A 23,492-nucleotide genomic window follows, 5' to 3' on the forward strand; every position below is an offset into this window, starting at 1 on the left:
AACATTAATTAAAAACAAAAAAAAAATTAAAAGCAAGAAATTTAAAACACAATTTAAAAATTTAAAACAATATTCTAAAAACAACATTAAAACAATCAAAACAATATTAGTTGAGAGTCTGGGTGAAGAAATGCATCTTTAGAGACTTTTAAAAAGATGTCAGAGATGGGGAGGCTCTTATTTCACTAGGGAGTGCATTCCAAAGCCTCAGGGTAGCAACGGAGAAGGCCCGTCCCTGAGTAGCCACCAGACGAGCTGGTGGCAAATGCAGATGGACCTCTCCTGATGATCTCAATGGGCAGTGGGGTTCATAACGAAGAAGATGTTCTCTTAAAAACCCAGGGCCCAAGCTGTTTAGGGCTTTATAGGCTATGACCAACACCTTGTATTTTGCCCGGAAACATATTGGCAGCCAGTGTAACTCCTTCAATACGGGAGTAATATGGTCTCTCCTGGATGACCCAGAGACCAGCCTGGCTGCTGCATTCTGGACCAACTGTAGTTTCAGGACTACGTGCAAGTGCAGCCCCACAAAGAGCGCATTGCAGTAATCCAGTCTGGAGGTTACCAGGAGATGTACCACTGTTTTGAGGTCGTTTAACTCAAGAAATGGTGTATCAGCTGAACCTGATAGAAGGCACTTCTGGCTGCTGTCTCAACCTGGGACACCAAGGAGAGACTTGGATCCAGAAGCACCCCTAGACTGCATACCTGTTCCTTCTAGGGAAGTGTGACCCCATCCAGAACAGGCATATCAAAATTGTCTCTCGAGTTCCGACCGCGCACAATGCGTACCTCCGTCTTATCTGGATTCAGTCTCAGTTTGTTATCCCTCATCCAGCCCATTACTGACTCCAGGCAGGCATTTAGGGAGGTTATGCCCTCTCCCAATGATGCTGACATGGAGAAATAGATTTGGGTGTCATCAGCATACTGATAGCACCCTGCACCAAATCTCCTGATGATCTCTCCCAATGGTTTCATGTAGCTGTTAAACAACATTGGAGACAATACAGAGCCCTGAGGGACACCATACGAAAGTTCAGATTTTGAAGAACAGCAGTCTCCAAGGGACACCATCTGGAACCTGCCTGAGATGTAGGAGCGGAACCACTGCAAAGCAGTGCCTCCCACCCCCAACCCCCTCAGACACTCCAGAAGGATACTATGGTCGATAGTATCGAAAGCCGCCGAGAGGTCCAAAAGGACCAACAGAGACACTCTTCCTCTGTCCATTCCCAGTTGGAAATCATCCATCAGGCCGACCAAGGCAGTCTCCACTCCATCCCGGAAGCCAGTGTCACACCCTCAATCTCCGACAGCGAGGAGGAAGGGGAAGCTGTCAACTTTCCAGCCGATTCAGGAGTGTCTGAGGGGCAGAGCCCGGCTGTCAGTGTTCATGAAACGGCTGTGGTAGATCCAGCTAATGATTCAGAGCAGGCACAACAACCTGAGACAGCAGAAATCGTGAAGGACTAATCCGAAGAGGAGCTATGTAATCAAACCCCACTGACTCAACAGCGGCGGCTTTCGAGACACAGGACTCAATTAGAGACTATTAGGAGGAGCAAACGCCTTTTGCTGAGGGCTGATAAGCCTTGAATTCCTGCCAGCTGGTAGCTCTCGGCTTGCACTATAAATCACGTCACCAGCCTTCTACTCACTGCTGAAAAGCAACATTCGTCAACCTCTGTGTCGACAGCGTGCAGCCAAGTCTGGTCAAGATGAACTTTCCGAGCCGTAACCTGTTGCAGCAGCTCCGTTTTGTCCCGTGATCTTTCCTGGAAGTTGGCCAGACCCTGACAGTCAGTTTGAAATGGGTCTAGATAATCCGTTTCCTCCAAGACTGTCTGGAGCTGGGAGGCCGCCACCCTCTCAATTACCTTGTCCGGCCACACAAGGTTGGAGACAGGCCTGTAGTTACTCAGCTCCACGGGATCCAATGTAGGCTTCTTTAGAAGCAGTCTGATAATTGCCTCCTTAAGACTAGGAGGCATCCTACCTTCCCTCAGAGATGCAGGCCTTCTATAACAACCTCCCTGCTAGATCGAACAAGCCATGTTAGGCAAGGGTCAAGAGGACAGGTGGTGGGCCGCACTGTTCCAATCAGCTTGTCCACATCCTCAGAAGTCACAAACTAGAACTGATCCAACCTAGTAGTTGGGCTACTACTTACTAGTTGACCTGGCTCAGAGCATCTGTATCTCTAGTTCTTTCTGTCTTCCCTTATCCCTTCAGTCATTCTTCCTGCTCTCCCTTCACCCTCAATTCGTTCTCCCCTCTTCCCTTCAGCCCTGGCCGCCACTTCCTTTTGGCAACTGGCCGGCCGACCTTAGCCACCGCTTCCTCTCACCGGACAGCGCTTTCTCTCGCTGTCCGGCAGCCGCCGCCACCTCTTGTCGGGTGGCACTTTCCCCGGCGGCCACTCGCTTCCACCTGGCCCGGCTGTCCACCCGTCTCAGCCCAGCGGCCCTCCTTTACCTGGTCGCCCAGCTTCTTCTCCGCCTCTCCTCGCTTGCAAAAATCTTGCGAGAGCTGCCACACATGGGATTAACCAATGGGTGTGTCTTAGTGAATTAAATATAAAGATACCATTAAACTGGAGATATTTGTTGTCCATATATACAGTGGTAGGGGTATCTAAGATTTCTAGTTATTCTTTTAAAAACATATCCAGATTAAAATCACCTTTTTAAAAAGCTGAAAATGGAAGTTTAGTGGTCTGATCCAGCAAGGTCTGCAAAAATGCACATTGCCTCTTTAGATATTAATTTGTGGCATTTGTAGCACATGTCTTGTAGCAAATGACGACTGCTACAAGAAGACAATACTGGGCTAGAAGGACCAGTAATCCGACTAGCACAAAGCAACTTCATATTTCAGAAGCCCTGCTTAAATCTCAGCTTGTTGGATAATTACTGTGCTGTTTCCAACATCCTGTTTTTGCACAAGGGTTTGAGTGTATAGTGGTGTTCCAGTTCCAGAGATTCCTGGAGGAAATTGATAATCTGGACGCATTTCAGTCTGGCCTCTGACATGCTTTTGGATCTGAAACAGTCTTAGTTGATTATTTATACTGGGAACTGGAAAGAGGAGTGCATCCCTATTGGTTCAGTGAGACCTCTTAGCAGCTTTCAGTACCATCAAACGTAGTATCCTTCTGGGCGACCTGACAGAAATGAGATTAGGGCACTCTTTTACAGAGGCTCCATTCCATCCTTGTCACAGCAGTGTCTGATGTGGGAAGAATGGGGTTAGACAGGAAAAGTTCACCCTGTAGCTCCTCTCCATGAAGACTTGTTGACACTGCTTTGGGGATAAACTGCAACAAGCACCTTTCATATGGTCCAGGGCTTCTCATATTATGTCCGTAGTTTTAAAAGGAGCAACGCTGCTATGGCTCCCACGCTGTTGGAGTAAAACAAAGATACTACGTTTTTATCCTGTGCTTCCTCAAATGACTTTAGAGCAGTATATATGGTCATAGGGTTGCCACATTCATTGGAAACAATTCCTGGACACAACCACCCAGGGGTGGTGGAGTAAATGTTAAAACCTGACTTTTATGAATGGGATTGGAAAGAGTGCTCGAAAGTGGAGCTTGGTGGCTTTTTCACACATTTTTATGTATATATGTATGAATTTATTTGTACACCATTCCAACCTTCTGTCTATGGGTGGTTTGCTAGCTTGCCAGAACCTAAGGGGTATACTCGTGGGTCAAATGGGCCGTAACCCAAAGTTTGGCTTTTAAAAAGCCAAACCTGCCAACCTTGGTTTACAGCAAAATAAAACAAATTAAAACAGAAATTAAAACTGGAAACAAACAGTTAAAAACTACAAGTCTAGTTCAAAGGTTTGAGTGAATAAATGTATCTTTAAAGACTTTTTAAAATGTGGGAGACCCTTATTTCAGCAGAGAGCGCATTCCAGAGTCTCAGGGCGGCAACAGAGAAGGCCCATTTCTGTGTAGCCACCAGACGAGCTGGTGGCAACTGCCAACAGATTCCTCTGGATGATCTCATCATTTGGTCTAGGGACCAAAAAACAGAGATCTTCTAAGGGAGATGTTATTCTTATAGACCACAGCCACTCCACCTTCCCTCCCATGCCCTCTCACCTGCTCCCCAACAGAATACTCAGCCTCTCCCAACCAAGTCTCTGTTATACATACCAGCTCGACCCCTTCATCCATAATCAGATCATGGATAATTTCTTATTTATTCTGGACAAAGAGCAGGGAGAGGCCATGTAGGAAGTTGGCACTGCTTCCTGAGGTCAAAGAGCTGGCAGGACAGTTGGGAGGAGAAATAGCTATTAGATTTTGAATTTTCCTTCCCTTGTAATGTCCTGCTTACCTGCCAACATTATTTATTCTTTCCCCATCACCATTGGAATAGACACCCCACCATCAATGGACACCCCTCCTATAGCATTCTTTGTCTGAGAGGATTAGTCTGAGAGGAGAAGTGCAGGTGACAATTAAAAAAACATATTGATTGTTTTGTTTAACAGCAGTTTATAAAATGACTTGTTTCAATACGGTTGGGCTTGGAAATCTTTTATTTTTTCTTCTATGTTTGGTGTCCCCTATTGCTGCCTTCTGCAGATCTTTTGATTTGTGGCCATTTAGAAAGTCCTGGACAGAAGCACTAGAAAAAATGGGTAACGTTCATTCATGTAATCTTTGCATTGAAATTCCTGGGCATTTTGTATATAGGATGACACTTTCCCCACATCCTGGACAGAACATCTGATTCCAGGTCTGTCTAGGTCAATCCTGGGACTATCTAAGCCAATCCTGGACATGTGGTAGCCCTACGTGGTCAATAATAATAATAATAATAATAATTCTATTTCTATACCGCCCTTCCAAAAATGGCTCAGGGTGGTTAAAACACAGAAATAATAAATAAATAAGATGGCTCCCTGTCCCCAAAGGGCTCACATTCTAAAAAAACCCACAAGATAAGACATCAGCAACAGTCACTGGAGGTACTGTGCTGAGGGTGAATAGGGCCAGTTACTCTTCCCCTGCTAAATAAAGAGAATCACCACAGTAAAAGGTGCCTCTTTGCCCAGTTAGCAGGGGACAACTGTTTTATCCTGGTAACAATTTTGCAGTGTAGCATAGCCTGAGGGATGGTGGCCGGGTTCACATGATCCAACAACCCAGGGTTTGTTCAGCTGAAGATGCAACTGCAAAGAGCTTTAAGCCTGTGTGGTTCCTTCTCAGCTTTGGTGTAGAGCTCTGATGCAAACTGGGATTTGAATTAATTGTAAACCGTCCAGAGACACAAATTTTGGGCGGTATAGAAATATTTTAAATAAATCTTAGTTAAACCATGACTCCTATGTCTGGACAACATGTGGAGGCAAGTTTACCAAACAACGATTCTTGGGCATATGAGGAGGAAAGATGAGGGAGCATTGTGCTAGTATGCAACTTGTTCAGGTCATGTTCGCTATGGTGTGTTGAATCATTTGAGCTGGCCCAATGATTGATGGCCTAAGGTCACCCAGTGAGCTTCATGGCTGAGTGGGAGTTTAAACCCAGATTCATCCAGTTGAAGCTGTCAGCCCCGATTGCCTGCTTTGAGATTACTGAATATAGGCCCCTCGATTGTTTCAAACGTATGTTCTGCAGTTATTCTTGTGCTGCTCAAACATATTCCTGTGACACCAATTTAGCTTCATTTTTATGACATACCATTCCATCATTTAATGTGAACTGGAGCGCCACATCAAGTTGTGAAAATCATAAATCACTGATATTTTTAGGTTAGTGAACAGCATTTTGTAAATGTCAATGCACAAGGTTCCACCTCCTTGCTAAATTGTGCCCAGTCTGTGTCATGTAGCATGCTGTGCCTGCGAGAGGGACTGGCTTGCATTGCCAGTAGCAAACCCTCATTAAACATGAAACCTTTCATCTTCTAGCTGACCAGAGCTGCAATCTGCATATGCTTACTTGGGAGTAAGTCCCACTGAACATGGTGGGACAGACTTCCAAAAACTATGCATTGGATCAATCTGCAAGTGAGAAAGAATGGAATCTAGAGTACACTGAAGTGTAATGAAGATCGTTTCCCATCTGTACATCAACCTGTACATCAGCCTACAGAGATATTTCTGTACTGAATCCCACTCTGCTTATGAAACTGTTGGGATTCCAGCATGTAACACAAGCATGCATCGTAAAGCAAGGTTGCTAAAAATGTTATGTTTTTAATATAGGGTCCTTGGGGCCACTCAAGGTCCTAGAAGAAAAGCTACCATACTAGGTACCTGAGTGGCCCAGCTTCTTCTGGGATTACCTGGGCCACTCAGACACCAACAAGGAAAGTTGAAGGGGGAAAAATGTAACTTTAAAAATCAAGCTGTTGATTCAGGGGTGACTCTAGAACAACTAGTTTGGGGTAGCAAAGGGATAGCAAAGCATGTTTTCAGGAATGCAGTAATTTTGCTGTATATAGAGGTAAGCTAATTAATATTAGCTTATTTCCTTATTAATGAAGTTTTAGGGATGTGCAAAAAATTTCGGGCACAGAACGATCTGTGCCCGAAATGAACAATTTCGGGTGATTCGGGGCCGAACCGAATCACCCCCGATGTCCCCCGATATTTTTCGGGCACGAGCCGAATCACCCGAATTTCAGGCTTGAAAAATTCGGGTGATTCGATTCACGGTTGATTTTTGGTGAATTTTTAAAGTTTTAGTGACTTTGGGGCAGTTTGGGGGCATAGCATGGGATCTGGGCAAAAGGAGTGGGGTGGGGTGGTAGTGCCTAATGGGTGCAGGCTACCACCCCAATTTCAGGGGGATTGGGCAAAGGGCTGATTTTTGGTAAATTTCTGAAAATTTCATGTCTTTGGGGCAGATTGGGGCATATTGGGGCAGAAAGTGGGGCCTGGGGCAGAATAGTGGGGTGAGGTGGTAGTGCCAAATGGGTGGAGGCTACCACCCCAATTTCAGGGGGTTTGGACAAAGGGCTGATTTTTTGAGAATTTTTGAAGTTTTAGTGACTTTGGGGCAGTTTGGGGGCAGAAAGTGGATCTGCCCCAAAATAGTGGGGTGGGGTGGTAGTGCCTAATGGGTGGAGGCTACCACCCCAATTTCAGGGGGATTGGTCAGAGGGCTGATTTTTTGAGAATTTTTGAAGTTTGGGTGTCTTTGGGGCAGATTGGGGGCAGAAAGTGGATCTGCCCCAAAGGAGTGGGGTGGGCTGGTAGATAGTGCCTAATGGGTGGAGGCTACCACCCATCCCCAATTTAAGAGTGATTGGGCAGAGGGGTGAATTATGGTGAATTTATTTGTATGAGGTTTGTCTTCATAAGGTGAAGTGTGCTAAACTGATTACTTCCTCATTCATAGTAAAGGAAAGTGTGAAAAAGTGAAAGTGGGGTCATGAGAGTTGTTTAATTGAAAAAAATCTCATTTGCTATGATAGAATGAGAATTCACACCTCAGAAGTTTTTCACCCATTAGGCACTACCACCCCACCCCACTCCTTTTGCCCAGATCCCATGCTATGCCCCCGAACTGCCCCAAAGTCACTAAAACTTTAAAAATTCACCAAAAATCAGGATTTTGCCCAATCCCCCTGAAATTGGGGTGGTAGACTCTACCCATTGGGCACTACCACCCCACCTCAAAATTTTGCCCCTGGGCCCCTTTTTACCCCCCCGAATCGATTCGGATTCGGATTAAATCCGAATCCGAACCGAATCAAGGGTGATTCGGGTGACCCAGATTCGGGCACAAAACAGAACAGGGGTGATTCGGTTCGGGTCCGAGCCGAATCACCCGAAATCCCGAATTGCACACCCCTATGAAGTTTGGCTGATATTTTCAAACTTACTCAGAAAATGGGTCAGATTCCTCTTAGAAAATGCTATCTTTTTGAATGAGGCCAAACCTTCCAGTCTGCTTCCCAGACTATTTTTCTCTAACTGATCAAGAGCATGTGTCAGGAAATACTGGGGTGCAGAGAGCAGTCAGGGGAGATGACCCTGTACCTCCCTACACACATGGTCGCACCCATCCCAGTTCCTGGCCAGGAAGGAAGCTATGAGGTTGGCCTGACCCCATAGGGAAGCTATGGGGTAGCTGAAGGAGACACCAACCTACCTGGCTCACTGGCTTCTGCTGCTTGTTCTGAGATAGAGGAATGAAGCTTCTTTAAAAATGGAGGGCAAGTTTATCTATGGCTACTAATCCTAATGGCTATAGGCTGGCTACCCCAGCGTTCAAAGACAGGATACTTCTTTGATACTGCAGGGCAACAGTGGCAGGAGGAGGGACATGCCTCCATCTCCTGGTTGGTGGTTTTCTGGGGCACCTGGTGGGCATCTGTGTGAAACAGGGTGCTGGACCTGATCCTGTTCTTATGTTCTTAACAATGCAGGCATTTAAAAATAATTATTTCTTAATAGGACCATACTATTCAATGACTGCATCATCTGTATCATCTGACACTTTGCTGTGAAGTTCCAGTTCACAGTGGGAGAGTGAAAGGGGGAACAGGGAATATTTTGCAGGGACACACACTACCCCTTGGAGCCACCCCTGCTGTGGTTGCATGGTGTCCCCAGAGGTAATAGGAAAGAAATTCACCTGCCCTGCCTAGCTACAGGTGAAGAGGAGGAAAGGGCAGGGCAGAGGTCTGAGAGACATATCAGAATATATGTGAGTTCTGGAATGACATCAAGGATTTTTGGTGGAGTTGAAGCTGTTGGAGGCTCTTGCTGTCATTGTGGAAATCCTTCTAACAATCCCTGACAGAGGAATTATTGCATCCATGTCTGTCAAACTGATGTGACTGCTCAGCCCTAGCTCTTGTAATTAAGTGAAGAATGCTGTATCACCTGGATATGTTAGGCACTGATTATTGATATGCACCATTTGGCACTGCAGCAGGGCCTGTGTGGGAACTCCATACTTTCCCCCTATTTTTCCCCCTGCGGCAAAACCTTGTAATAGTATTTTAAAATGAATTCACAGAGAGCAGTAGGTTCAATTCTCATCTGTACAGTAATCCAGATAAAAATCCTTTTTGTGAAGGCCCTCCTTTTCAACAAGAAGAACACCTCAATTTAGCCTTGCCATCTCTTATAACATTTGGCATCTCAGAACTAATGAGCGTGCCCAGCGACTTCTACTAATTATAGGTAGCCAGCACAGGAAGTGGATAAGCCAGGCAATTCTGATCACACAGAGGGGTGAGAAGCCTGTTTAACACTGGGTGGGACAAAACTGCCAGATATCCCATCCAATTTAGAATCTGTTTATGCTATTCAAGGATGCAAGACAAGAATCTTTTGAGAAGTTTAAATCAGAGTGCTGTGTGGTAGCTCCTTTTAAAGTTTTTGATTTTTGTTGAGTTTCTTAGAAGACATTTTTAAGGAAAGGTCATAGAAATTTAGAAGGCTGCTTCTAATACACATTTCTCAGACAGCACTGTGTCTGATTATATATACACACACACACACACGAGAGAGAGAAGCCTTCATGCATGCATCCATCTATCTCTGAAAAGAAAGTAAAATGCACCAAATTTAAAAGGTCACAAAGTGCACTGAATTGCCATGGTGATATGAGGCTGTGTGAGGTCGACATTAGATTCTTGGTTTACATTCTGAGCCAGAAAAGAGCTTCTTGAAGAAATGGCACTTGATTTCTAATATCACTTTTAAATTGGGAAACTGTTGGAAAGAAGTTTGTGATATGGCATGAAAGACTGCTGTTTAAATGGAGGGAGGGCAAAAATTCCATTTGGCATGTGCAAGCCTTTGGGAGTGCCTAAATTTGGTCTTTGAATCTGGATAATAAGAACATATGCTGAATCAGGCCCAAGGCTCATCTAGTCCAGCATCCTGTTTCACATCATGGCCTACCAGATGCTGCTGGAAGCCTACAGGCAGGAGTGGAGGGCATGCTCTGTCTCGTGCTGTGACTCTTCCCTTGCAACTGGTACTCAGAGGCATCTTGCCTTTGAGGCTGGAGGTGGCCTTTAGCCCTCCAACTAGTAGTCGTTGATAGACCTCTCCTCCATGAAGTTATCCAAACCCCTCTTAAAGCCATCCAGGTTGTTGGCTGTCACCACATCTTGTGGCAGAGAATTCTACAAGTTGATTATGCCTTGTGTGAAAAAGTACTTCCATTTGTTGGTCCTAAATTTCCTGGCCATCAATTTCATGGAATGACCCCTGGTTCTAGTGTTATGTGAGAGGGAGAAGAATTTCTCTCTATCACTTTCTCCACACCTTGCATGATTTTATAGACCTCTATCATGTCTCTCCGTAGTCATCTTTTTTCTAAATTAAATAGCCCCAGGTGTTGTAGCCTTGCCTCATAAGAAAGGTGCTCTAGGCTTGGTTGCACTCTTCTTGGTTGCCCTCTTCTGCATCATCTTGGTTGCCCTCTTCTGCACCTTTTCCAGTTCTACAATGTCCTTTTTTAGATGTGGTGACCAGAATTGTATACAGTACTCCAGGTGTGGCCACACCATAGTTTTGTATAAGCGCATTATAATATTAGCAGTTTTCTTTTCAGTCTTCTTCCTAATGATCCCTAGCATGGAATTGGCCTTTTCCACAGCTGCTGCACATTTTGTCAACATTTTCAACAAGCTGTTCATCATGACCTCAAGATCCCTCCCTTGGTCAGTCACCGACAGCTCAGATCCCATCAGCATATACTTGAAGTTGGGGTTTTTCGTCCCAATGTGCATCACTTTACACTTGCCAACATTGAACCACATTTGCCATTTGGTCGCCCACTCACCCAATTGAGTGGGCGACAAAATAATTTGTTGGATGAATAATTTGTTGGATGAATTCAACAAAATAATTTGTTGGATGAATGCTAGAATATTTTTTTAAGTGTGCATTGGATGAGGGAAGGAATCTGAAAAATAAAACTGATGCTGGCAATTCCTAAGAAGGTTATCTGTCAGAAAAAGAATCAGTAGCAACAGTAATGAATGGTATAAATGACTTTGTTTAAGAGATACCAACTGATAAGGTGGAAAAAAACTCTACCTGAAAGACCATTAAGAACTAAATTATATCCACTGTTAGCTATGGGCTAAATGGACCATAGAACCAACTGCTATAAAACTGAGGATGATTTTTTTAAAAAAAAACACCTGGTTTTAATTCATTCATTAGTGGTTTAACTGAAAATGCATTTCTGCAAAGTCACAGATGTGTATCGTGTTCAGGTGAATGATAAGTCAAACAGGTGTGTGTTTTTGTGGCTGTTCATTGGCACCAGCCTATGTCATAACAATGTCCTTTATCCAAAAAGCAATGTTAAATTTTAAGATACAGTTTTGAACAGGTGCAAACACATTAACAGATATAAAATTCACATACACAAAGATAGGGTAACAAGACTATGTGCCACGAAAAGTGCGGTGATTAATGATGAATGTGATTTCTTTGCTTACAGAATGGACTCAATGCTCTACACTTGGCTGCCAAAGAAGGCCACGTGGGACTGGTTCAGGAATTGCTGGAAAGGGGCTCCGCAGTGGACTCTGCTACTAAGGTAATATATTTGCTGTACCTCTCCCCTCCATCCCAGAATAAAATACAGCAGAATTATATCTGTAGCTGTGTAAGCTGCGCATTAAAACATAGGCAGTGTTGAATGGATAACATTAAGGAACCCTAGAATTCTTGATTTGGAAGGATTTGACAGAAGGTTTGGATGGCATGCGTATCTGTGGTATGAAAAAAGTAAAATACATAAAGACTTTTTGAACCACTATGTAAGAAGGAGTTTAATGAGGGTATGGTTAAAATACAAAAATTGGTTTGAACCTAAAACTGCGTTATGGATATCTCCGATCGAGGCCTTATCACGTAAAGAAGTAAATATGCAAATATGTTGGGGTACCTATAGGGATTTGTTACATTTTCAGGAAAAGGATTGTAAGTTAAAAAGTTTAACTGAAATACAAGATTTGGTTAGAGATTGGTTTCACTATCATCAGCTAAATGAGATATACAAGAAAGAGTTTAAAGTTGGATTTGAGGATCAGACTTCAAATTTTGAGAAGGAATTATGTCAAAATGATGAAAAATTAGTTTCTAAAATGTATAAACTGTTGCTTCTGGAGGAGACAAGAGAGGAAGTGGTTAAAACGACTATGATAAAGTGGGCTCAAGATGTGGGGCGTAATATAGAAATGGCAGCCTGGGAAAAGTTATGGAAAAATGATTTAAAATTCACCGCATGTTATGCTATAAAAGAAAACTATTATAAAATGATGTATAGAAGGTATCTGACACCAAAAAAATTGGCATTAATGTATAAAAATGTTTCAAACAAATGTTGGAAGTGTGGACATTCTGAAGGCACCTTTTTTCATATGTGGTGGACCTGTGGGAAGGCTAAAGCCTATTGGGATATGATATATAATGAATTAAAGAAAATATTTAAAATGACATTTCCTAAGAAGCCAGAATCCTTCCTGCTGGGAATAACACAAGGTGTAATCTCTACAACTAATTTAACATTTTTTATGTATGCTTCTACGGCGGCCAGAATTATATATGCACAGAAATGGAAGAGTAATGAACTGCCTTCAAAAGAAGACTGGCTGATAAAAATTTTGGAATATGCAGAGATGGCCAAACTTACAGCACTAATAAGAGACCAAAATTTGGAATGTTTTAAAGAAGATTGGAAACCATTCTTGTTGTATTTAAAGAATTACTTTCCTACTATGAACTTTACAGCAGGATTTGAAATTTAGTAAAAATCTGCAGGTTGGGTAGACTAGTTATGTTTGTAAAGGTTTGAATTTATGTTTTGAATTATTATTATAGCAAGGGTAAATTTTATAGTTGATGATTCACGAAGAGATGTGTGCGGGAAGTCCACCTTTTTGTGTGTATTTGCAATGAATGATAATATTACTACTGTTAAAATTAATAAAAATTGAATTTGGGGAAAAAAACATAGGCAGTGTTCCTGAAACATGTGCTGTGCAACACTTTAGTATATTTCTTTTCCATATGTCTTAGCATAGTGCACTCTCCTTCCTTCCCACTCACTCTAGCTAATGTTGTCACTCTGTGACACACCAGAAGATCATGGGATCATAGAATGTCAAAGTTGGAAGGGGACGGTGAAGGTCTTGTATAGTCCAAGCTCCTGCTCAGAGCAGGAATCTGCTACAGGGTCCCTGACGGTTGGCTGTCTACCACTGTTTGAAAACCTCCCCTGAAGGAGACCCACCACTGCACAAAGCAGACTGTTTCAGTCAAACATTCTTCTGAACATCTAGCCTAAATCTGCTCCTTTGCAGTTTAACCCACTGGTTGTGGTCTTGACCTCAGGAGCAACAGAGAACAAGCCTACTTTTTACCAACTTGTCAATAAGAGTATTGTGGGAGAGTTCATTGAATTCTTGACTGAAATCAAGATACACTGTGTCCACAGCATTGCCTTGATCTACTACAGTAATAATTCTGTCAAAGAAGGAGACTAGGTTAGTTTGGCATGACTTGTACTTGACAAATCCATGCTGGCTTCCAGTGATCACCAGTCTCTCCCCACCCCCAGCCCCCAAGTGCTCTCAAACAGATTGCTTAATAATCTGTTCTGGGAACTTTCCAGGTATTGCCATTGAACTAACAGCTCTATAGTTTCCTGGTCCCTCCTTTCCCTAGTGTCTTTTTTGATGATAGGGACAATATTTGCTTGTCTTCAGTCTTACAGTGGTACCTCACCCATTCTCCAGGAGTTCCCAGAGATTACAGACAAGTGGTTCTGAGATAACATCTGCAAACTCCTTCAGTACTGGAGCATGTAATTCATTTGCACTCACCTGGAGATGAGTGCACATTTGTCATGGAGCTTTGCAAGCACCAGACCCACTCCATCAATTCATTCCCATTCAATTCTGTTCTTCTCCTATGGTGTATAATCACAAGAAGGGAAGATGTAAGCTCTTGTATAGTATTTACACAAAACAATTCCAGGCAGACACAAAGCTCTTAACAAAGCATTGTCATTGAACAACAAGCACACTAAGTAAAGTTAGCAGATACAACAGTTTGGCAGATTAAGTGTACTTCAGTACAGAGTGAAACCTAACTGCAGATTCACTAAACAACTGAACGTATCTAAGTCATATAGAGTGCTTTTCTGATATTGTCATCCTTCATTCACCCACTTTTTACAAAGCATCAACATGATATTGTTTTCAAATAATTTTCTTTTAGCATTTCCCATGTCCTTGTCCCATATCTTTTCAGACTTGATTTGTGGCAATCTTCGGGTTTAAAAAAATGTTTGCTGGTTCTGGCAGTGGACAGGCAAAGTAATATTAAAGCTTTTCACAGCCCCTGTGCCTTTAAACTGAACACTTCCTCTTTGTAAGTTTAGTTCATTATACTACTTCCTAACTGATCATGACTGAGAAATTTGTGATTATTTTATCATGGAATAGCCTCTCTGTGATTTCTTCTATATCAGTTTTTATTCTTGCAGGGCAGAGGAAGTATTTATAGATTTCCTCTCAGTAGGAGTTTTTTCCTTTTACTATTTTCTATTGTTACTACTTTTCTATTTTTACTATTTATTTACTATTTTTTACTATGGTGAAATAGCATTGTTTCAATAGAACAAAATAAAATGGGGTAAACTTGAAAATAATGAACTTGTATTCAAAATTTCTTGGGACCTTTGCTGATTGGAACTTATTTTAGAGAATTTTTTATAGAAAGATCTTGGTCGTGGAAAACGGGATTGCTTAAATAGCAGTACAGTATATTTGTTGGTTTGCTTGCTTGTTAAGAGTATTTATGTATTGCTTAAAAAAAAAAGTCCCCAAAGTGGTTTATTGAACGAAAAGAATGAGAAAATTGTTTCCTGATGCCAGGGGGCTCACAATCTTAAAAAGGCATAAGGAAAGGCCCTGCCAAAGAGGTACTAGAGGGAACTGAGATGACTAGGGACAGGTGCCCTCTCTCTTTCTCTCTCACTGCTAAATAGGGGATCTTAGCACTTAAGGTACCTGTTACCTAGTTACACTGAATTCTATAAGGAAGCTCTTTTAGAATTCTGCTTCCAGCAGCTACTTGTGCTAAAGGGCTATGATCTTGAAGCACCCACAATCTACAAATCTTGGATTAGGGTAGGAGTTCCCAAACTTGGGTCCCCAGATGTTGTTGGACTACAATTCCCATCATTCCCTGCCACAATGGCCTCCAACCATTGGAGCAGACCCTAATTTACATTAAACATCTTTAGAATTAGTGCAGATATAACACTAAGCCAAACTTAAGGCTAGGGAAGGTTAATGGGGATTGGTGCTGAAGAGGTTAGGGGGAAAGAACATTAGATCTTGTTGTCCTCTGTTTGTTCCTTAATTGTTGTTAAGGGCCAACTCCCATTAATTGTGCTAACCCTTATACTTGGGTACCTTCCAATACTTAAACACATTACTTTTTGTCCTGTGCTGTGGCTTTCCAAATGAATATAGACTGAGAAGAGAACTGCAGAGTCATTCAGCTGCCCTTCCATATTATGCAGATACCTGCCCACATGAGAAGCATCTACTGCAGAGGATTCAGAATCATAGGGTGGTTGTTGTTTTTTTGGCCTACAACACTCTTCTTGAGAAGTTTGAAGATTACCGGATTCATCACAATAGTTGGGTATAAATGAAACATTATTAAGAAGTCAGTCAGATTACTGCACACAGCATGTGTTGTGCTTGACAAGGACATGTTGGTACTATTTACAAAATGCTATGGTCAGAAGCAACTTATTTCAATAAGTGTTCCCTCAGATTATGGAATTAAGGTTTTTCCCCTCTCTTTTATTACACAGAAAGGTAATACCGCACTGCACATTGCATCCTTGGCTGGACAGGCTGAAGTGGTCAAAGTACTGGTTAAGGAAGGAGCCAATATTAATGCACAATCTCAGGTATGTTGGTATTTTCTCTCTCACAAAATGTAAGATTGTATGGAATGGTCCAGGCCTTACCTTGGCAATTTGACTCAAGCTTCATTGGTTGTATCCACACACTTGGTGAGGTGCCCAATTTATTCAGCACTGTAGGATATTATGGGAACTTACCAGGAGCAGGAATACAGTCAGTAAGTTATATAATTTGAAAATGATGGTAACTGGCCCACATATTGCACAGCTGCAGGAGAGCAGAAGAAGGGTTGCGCCCTCACAGAGAGGCTGTAGCATACCTGTGATGAAGGCTTGCTCTGCAGCCAAGAGCAGGTAGAGGGAGATGAAGAAGTGATATTCATGTTTCTCTTCTCTCTGCAAAAGTCTTTTCCATTTGCAGAATATGTCCCTGAGGGCTGTTTAGCCCTCAAGGACATATTTATGCAATTGAAAATAATTTGTGACTATGTAGGTGCATCTTTTCTTTTAATGTCCAAATAGGGCTCCTTTCTTTCTTACATTTATTTCTCTTTCTAAAAGAAGTAAAATGTTTATTGTCTGATCATGTAAAAGACCTTCCCAGGATCAGAGTGTAATATTAATGAACATTGGCTGTTCGTAAGCTGTAACTGCTGTATCTGGAATAGTGCTCTTTACTCTTTTACATAGAGAGAAATGCCGCAGTATCTCAGGCAGTATTCTTTGATCTATTTTAGTAGTTGCTGACTCACACTCCCAAACAAAAAATACTTAAGCAAGGAACAGGGATTTATTTATTGCAAAATAAAAGGGCATTTGTAGCCAGAGGGAATTTTTAACCTATGAATTACACCTCTGGCGTTCATGATACTAAAAGCTTTCAGGTTAAATACAGGTGCTTGATTTAGACACATTATCTACAACCACCAATATGCAGTGGCATAGGGAGAATGTTGGTGGCCCCATGCCACCCAAGCCACGCCCCCTGCACGACTGATGTCAGATGCTGTGTCTGATGACAGATGTGCAGTGGGCGTGGTCACATCTGCAAACGGGGCCATTCAGCCCGTTTGCAAGTAAATAGTTAGTCAAAGCCAGCGCTGCAGCTGCTGTAGCACCTTTCCCTGCTTGTAAAGGCAAGGAGACACGTTTCTGGGCAAGCTGGGAGCACAGCGCTAGGGATGTGCATAAACCGGTTTGGAGGCCCTTTTTACGGGCTTCCGAACTGGTCCAAAAATGTCCAGAGGTTTGGCCGGTTCAAAGGGGGGGGGCTATCTTTAAGGACAGGGGAGGGTGCGCTTAGTAGCAAGTGGGAACCAATGTAAACTAATAAATGTTGGATTTTTTGTGTGGAGTAGCATCTCTGTATCCATCTCTCTCTCTTTCTCTCTCTCTCCCCCGCCCCTCTGTCTTATATATCTATTCTTCTTATATATCTATCCCCCCATCCCCAAGATTCTTTGATATACACGCTTATGCACAGACAATATTTACCGTAAACAGTCTAAATTTATGAGAAGCTAAGTCCAGCTAAAAGCTGGACCGAATGATGCTATAAATATAGAGATTAAACAGTACAGGGAGAAAATTCTGCAGTCTTGAAATATGACATTGCCGGAGTACTTTGATTTAAAATTGATTCAGCACAAGATATCTAGATATATCTACATCTAGATGTATTATTGCCCTACTCCGATGCTTGTATCATAATCATTTAATTGTTCATGCATATATATTGCATATGTATGATATTTCAGTGGTAGGGATATATTAAGTTACTTAGAATGCTTGTCATTAATATCTAAGTCTGGCAGTCGCTATTATCTGAATTTAAGGACCAAACATCTGTTAGGATGACTGTAGAAAGTGCCTGGAACATTTAGTTCTACCAATAAATGTGTTGAAAAATAATTATTATGTGCTCCCTGTGAAGATGATCTTTTATTTTTGGCAATTTTCATTGAAATAGGATTCAGTCTTTGAAAAACAACAACAAAGAAGTGTATGGCACAGTACATTGGCATTTTAGAAGTATATTGGCTTTTTAGTATTAAAACTATTCACGTACACAAAACTAAACAAAATTAGATGATGAAAGTGCATGGTAATGATTAAATCAGGACAAGTGGCAATTATTTTGCTACATCCTTGAGTTACAGAAACAAAATTACAACAATCCCCATCATTCAACTAAACAGAGGAGGAGATACAAAGGGAACCAAATTGGCCACTGTTTGCTGTCATTGATTGATTAATTGATTGTTTAAGTGCCGTCAAGTCAGTGTCGACTCTTAGCGACCACATAGATAGATTCTCTCCAGGATGATCTGTCTTCAGCTTAGCCTTTAAGGTCTCTCAGTGGTGCATTCATTGCTGTCGTAATCGAGTCCATCCACCTTGCTGCTGGTTGCCCTCTTCTTCTCTTTCCCCAGCATTATAGACTTCTCAAGAGAGCTGGGTCTTCACATAATGTTTCCGAAGTATGATAGTTTGAGCCCTGAGTGAAAATTCTGGATTGATTTATTCTATGATCCATTGCTGTCATAGCTTTTAGCAAAATCATGTAAATCTAGCATTAAATGAAGTAACTCTGGTAGAATCAGAGATACAAATATATATCACTTTTCTGTTTGCCATGCACCAAATATGTTCAGATAACAATGTGGTATCATACATTGTTATGAAAATATATAATATTTTATATGTGCTACATTTACTTATGTAAGGGAGATAACTGATGTGACACTAAGAATACCCTTTTCCAAAGCCCAACTGAATATTCTTCCTGTTGTGGAGGCCCTAAGGTTCTAGTCTAAAGAAAACACTATGGATAATTGTAATCTAACTTAGAGATTTCGGTATTTCCTTGGTGTCACAATTTCTGTAACAACATTGCACTCTCTCTTGTACTCACTCCTTCTGTCATTGAGCCTTTCCATCTACTTTTCACTGTGTGCTTACTTGGTTGCTGCCTTTCTGGAAAGAAGGGCCCCTTTTCCCCTGGCCTAGTCTGTGGTAACTGCACCACCCAAACTGATTCTAGTGTGAAGTCGGGTTTTCACTGAGCCAATGGCATTGCTGTTGGGTATCACCCAAGGGCAAAGATTATATGTGTCAGCTTTCAGGGCGACATGAGAATAAGGGCTTGTATGAACTTTTAGGGTGACATCAGAGTAAAAAACAGTTTCATTGGTCCATCTTTATAATTTTTGGGTTGCTGAGTTTAATTGTTCTGGTACTAGTCTGTGTGAGGGACTAGGACCTGGGTATCTCAAAATTACCACCTGCATCTGCCCATGGTCACTCCCCATAGGGGAGATGAGGAAGTGGATGGCTGAGTTTAACTAGATTGCAAATGGAATCTATGGAATTTTTTTAAAACTCTGTGTCAAATGTATTCACCTGTTCTAGAACTGCATTTTGTATTTTTTTAAACTGTGCAGTATTTTCCCAGTTACTAATTTCTAAAGTCCTCCTAATAACCATGTAACTAAGGGTACAGATAATGGATTCTGACTGTTGAAGTTTCTGAGGGCAGAGTTGAGAGTGGCAAGTTCTGACACATTCCAGAGAGTTCGTTCCTGGTTCTGGATATGGCTGCCTGCTAAGGAGGGATTGTGGACATTTTTTCTTTCTTTTTGGACAGGATGTTTGTAATAGGTGGCATTTTAGGGATGCACTGTACCTTGTAGTGATGCATCAGGCAGAAATCAATCAGGGGCATCTGTAGCAAGTTATTGGGGGGGGGGATGCACCTGTTGATTCTGCCTGAATACATCCCTCCCTAGCCCGAGTGTTGGTGTATGGAGCCTAATTGGTGTGGGTGCATGCATGGAGTCCAACTTGCAAAGCCAGTGTAATATAAGTCTGCACAAAATATCTACAGCTTACATGATACAGAAGTAAGGTCAGCATCTTAACTTGGAATTCCCATGCCTATTAGAGCATGAGTAAAAATTGTAGATACCTTATGTTAAACCACAAGTTGTTGGTTTTTTAAAAAAATTACTGAGTTTTATATAGTGTTCTCAGGTGTTTAATATACTTCATTCATATTAATTATTGTATAACTTACTACACTTGAACATAAGAACAGCTCTGCTGGATCAGGCCCATGGCCCATCTAGTCCAGTATCCTGTTTCACACAGTGGCCCACCAGATGCCATTGGGAGCTACAGGCAGGACTTGAGGGCATGCCCTCTCTCTTGCTGTTACCCCGAAACTGGTATTGAGGCTGGAGGTGGCCTATAGCCCTCCAGCTAGTAGCTGTTGATAGCTACTTGATGTAGCCCTCCAACTAGTAGTTTCTCTATGAAATTATCCAAACCCCTCTTAAAGCCATCCAGATTGTTGGTTGTCAGCACATTTTGTGGCAGAGAATTCCACAAGTTGATTATATGTTGTGTGAAAAAGTATCTCCGTTTGTTGATCCTAAATTTCTTGGCAAACAATTCCATGGGATGACCCCTGGTTCTAGTGTTATGTGAGAGGGAGAAAAATTTCTCTCTACCCACTTTCTCCACACCATGCATGATTTTATAGATCTCTATCATGTCTCCCCGCAGTCATCTTTTTTCTTAACTAAAAAGCCCCAGGTGTTGTAGTCTTGCCTCATAAGAAAGGTGCTCTGGGCCCCTGATCATCTTGGTTGCCCTCTTCTGCACCAGCACCTTTTCCAGTTCTACAACGTCCTTTTTTAGATGTGGCGACCAGTATTGTACGCAGTACTCCAGGTGTGGCCACACCATATTTTTGTATAAGGGCATTATAATATTAGCAGTTTTATTTTCAATGCCTTTTCTAACGATCCCTAAAAACCTAGCATGGAATTGGCCTTTTTCACAGCTGCTACACATTGAGTCGACACTTTCAACGAGCTGTCCACCACGACCCCAGGATCCCTCTCCTGGTCAGTCACCAACAGCTCATATCCCATTAGCGTATACTTGAAGGCGAGGTTTTTCGTCCCAATGTGCATCACTTTACACTTGCCAATATCAAACCACATTTGTCATTTTGTTGCACTCACCCAGTTTGGAGAGATCCATTTGGAGCTCCAAACAATCTGTTTTGGATTTCAGTACCCTGAATAGTTTGGTATCATCTGCAAATTTGGCCACCTCACTGCTTACCCCAACTTCTAGATCATTTATGAATAAATTAAAAAGTACCAGTCCAAGTACAGATCCCTTGCGGACCCCACTTCTTACTTCCCTCCATTGTGAAAACTCTCCATTTATACCTACCCTCTGTTTCCTGTCTTTCAACCAGTTAGCAATCCACACAGGTACTTGTCCCCTTATCCCATGACTGCTAAGTCATGGGATAAGGGGACAAGTCATTATCCCATGACATCTAAGTTTCTTCAAGAGTTTTTGATGAAGAACTTCGTCAAAAGCTTTTTGGAAGTCCAGATATACTATGTAAACTGGATAACCTTTATCCACACACTTGTTGACACTCTCAAAGAACTCCAAAAGGTTGGTGAGGCAAGATGTACCTTTGCAGAAGCCATGCTGGTTCTCCCCCAGCAAGGCCTGTGAAGCCCAGTAGTGTAGTGTAAGGGTAGTTTTAGTGTAAGTGTAGTGTAAGGGGCTGCCTATAGTAGTGCAAACTTCTCACTACTGTAAAGTAGGTATCATCACCATAATGAAGATGTGAGGGTTTGGTACAGTGGCTTGTCTAAAACTAACTAGCGACAGGGATGAGATTTGAACCAGAAACCTCTTGATTCACTGGTGTGCTCTTCATGTGCTATACCTGTGCAGTGGTATACACCACTGTCTCAACATTTATTTTGTGCAAATGAAAGTTAAACTATAAATTTATGTGCAATTGTGTACTATATTTTTACTATACATTTTTTTCTAAATTAACATTGACCTTATTTTTTTTTTAAATGATCATTTCACTATGAATTAAAATAATTATTGATCGCTCAAGTATGTGAAAACTCAATTTTCATTAGCTCATATACACCTCTGGCAAATGCAGAAGGAAGAAGAGTGATGAAGTCAGGTTTATTAATCTAAGATGCTAAATAAAAACACAGAATAATATCACCCACATTTTGACTGTATTCATGCATATGTATAATGAATGCAGTTAAACCCTGATTTAAAACTTTCTCTGTTTGCTACCTTACTGAATGCCCTTTGACTCTTTTCTTCCTCCATGGTGCAGATTCATGTACACAGAAAATGCCACTTATTCATTAATATCACCAGCTGAGAAGGAGGCATTCATTTCTATTCCTGCATATAGAGCCTGACTCTCATAAATACTTTTGACACAGTGAAATTACCACAAAGCAGCTCCATTGTTTTCATGCAATCAGCATTTTCCCCCACCCTTCATGTAGCACTTCATAGAGAACTTGATTTTTGAGTGAATTCTTCTCATGGTGAATACCAGATCTGACCATGTGAGAGTCATGATGCCTACCAAGCAATTCCTGAATCTTTAGACCACTGAGAGCAGCCTTCCATATGACAGGAACAACTGTGTTGTGACAACAGAACAGTGAGAAACCTCACTGAATGTGCAAAAGCTCTTGTGTACTTTATTGACTGAGTGAAGTGAGGCCCTTTTTTGGTTGCTAACACTTTATTAAACACGCATTTCATAAGCTAAATCCAAGCAAGACTGGGGTACTCATGGTAAGGGGTTATACTTTGAGGGACATGATAGATCTTCCTGTTCTGGATGTGTTTGCACTTCCCCCGAAGAGACAGGTATATAGCTTGGGAGGGCTTCTGGACCCAGGCCTCACTCTGGATTCTCAGGCTATGGCCAGGAGTGCTTTCTATCAACTTCGGTTGATATGCATCCATTCCTTGAAGATAGTGATCTCAAAAACTGTGGTATACTCTCTGGTAACCTCTAGGCATGGAACTGCACCAGGGTGATTGGTGAACACCCCAACATTGTGTTCAGGCTTGGTGTGGGGAATTAGTGAGCTGGGGTGGAGCAGTTCCATGCCAGAATAATTTTTGTGCAAAGCTTTAATTACAGGAAAATGAATTAACAGAGAGGTTGGAGTTCAAAAACAAAGAAGGTGTTATTGTAGGGTAGGGGTACAGTGGAATAAGAAAGTTGATTAAAGGAATATTGTTACTAAAATATGTTAAAAGGCTAACCAGATAACTGCAAAGAGGAAATTTAGCTTGGTGTCCAAATTAAAATAACTTCCAGGCTGTCTAAAGAAAGGAGGCTTGAGAGAAAGAGGTTTTGGATTTAAGACAAGATCAGGGATTGGGAGCCCAGAGTGGCTCAGCGATTATCATACAACCCCGTCCTTCCTGTAGTGGCAATTAGTAGACGGTCATGGTTGTGGCACAACCAGAGGACCTCTTTCCTCAGGGATGGAACCAGGCGATGAAGAACCAAAGACAGCTTGGTTAGGTAGCAGTGGTAAATCCAAAAGGTGCCTGTTCTCATGTAGCCAGTTTCTAGTAGCAGCAAGGTGAGATCGATACATCAGCCCAGGCAAGAAGACCAATCTGGAGGCTGGAAGCATGACTAGCATCCAGAGCAAGACATGGCTAGATGTTATAGCAGGTGCCAGGTCTAGTGTCCAAAGTG

The 23,492-nt window shown here is 42.0% G+C and overlaps 1 protein-coding gene across 41 annotated transcripts in view; it reads left to right on the top strand.

The window, feature by feature from the left end:
• ANK2 (ankyrin 2) overlaps positions 1 to 23,492 on the top strand; it is a 509,522-nt gene that overhangs the window by 315,566 nt on the left and 170,464 nt on the right. For all 41 annotated transcript variants that reach the window (XM_053254658.1, XM_053254664.1, XM_053254665.1 and 38 more), the window contains 2 exons: positions 11,456 to 11,554; positions 15,854 to 15,952. In XM_053254658.1, coding sequence (XP_053110633.1) covers positions 11,456 to 11,554; positions 15,854 to 15,952 — 198 coding nt within the window. The remainder of the gene's footprint in view (positions 1 to 11,455; positions 11,555 to 15,853; positions 15,953 to 23,492) is intronic.

This window comes from Hemicordylus capensis, chromosome 5 (genome assembly GCF_027244095.1).
Source record: "Hemicordylus capensis ecotype Gifberg chromosome 5, rHemCap1.1.pri, whole genome shotgun sequence".
Lineage (NCBI taxonomy): Eukaryota > Metazoa > Chordata > Lepidosauria > Squamata > Cordylidae > Hemicordylus > Hemicordylus capensis.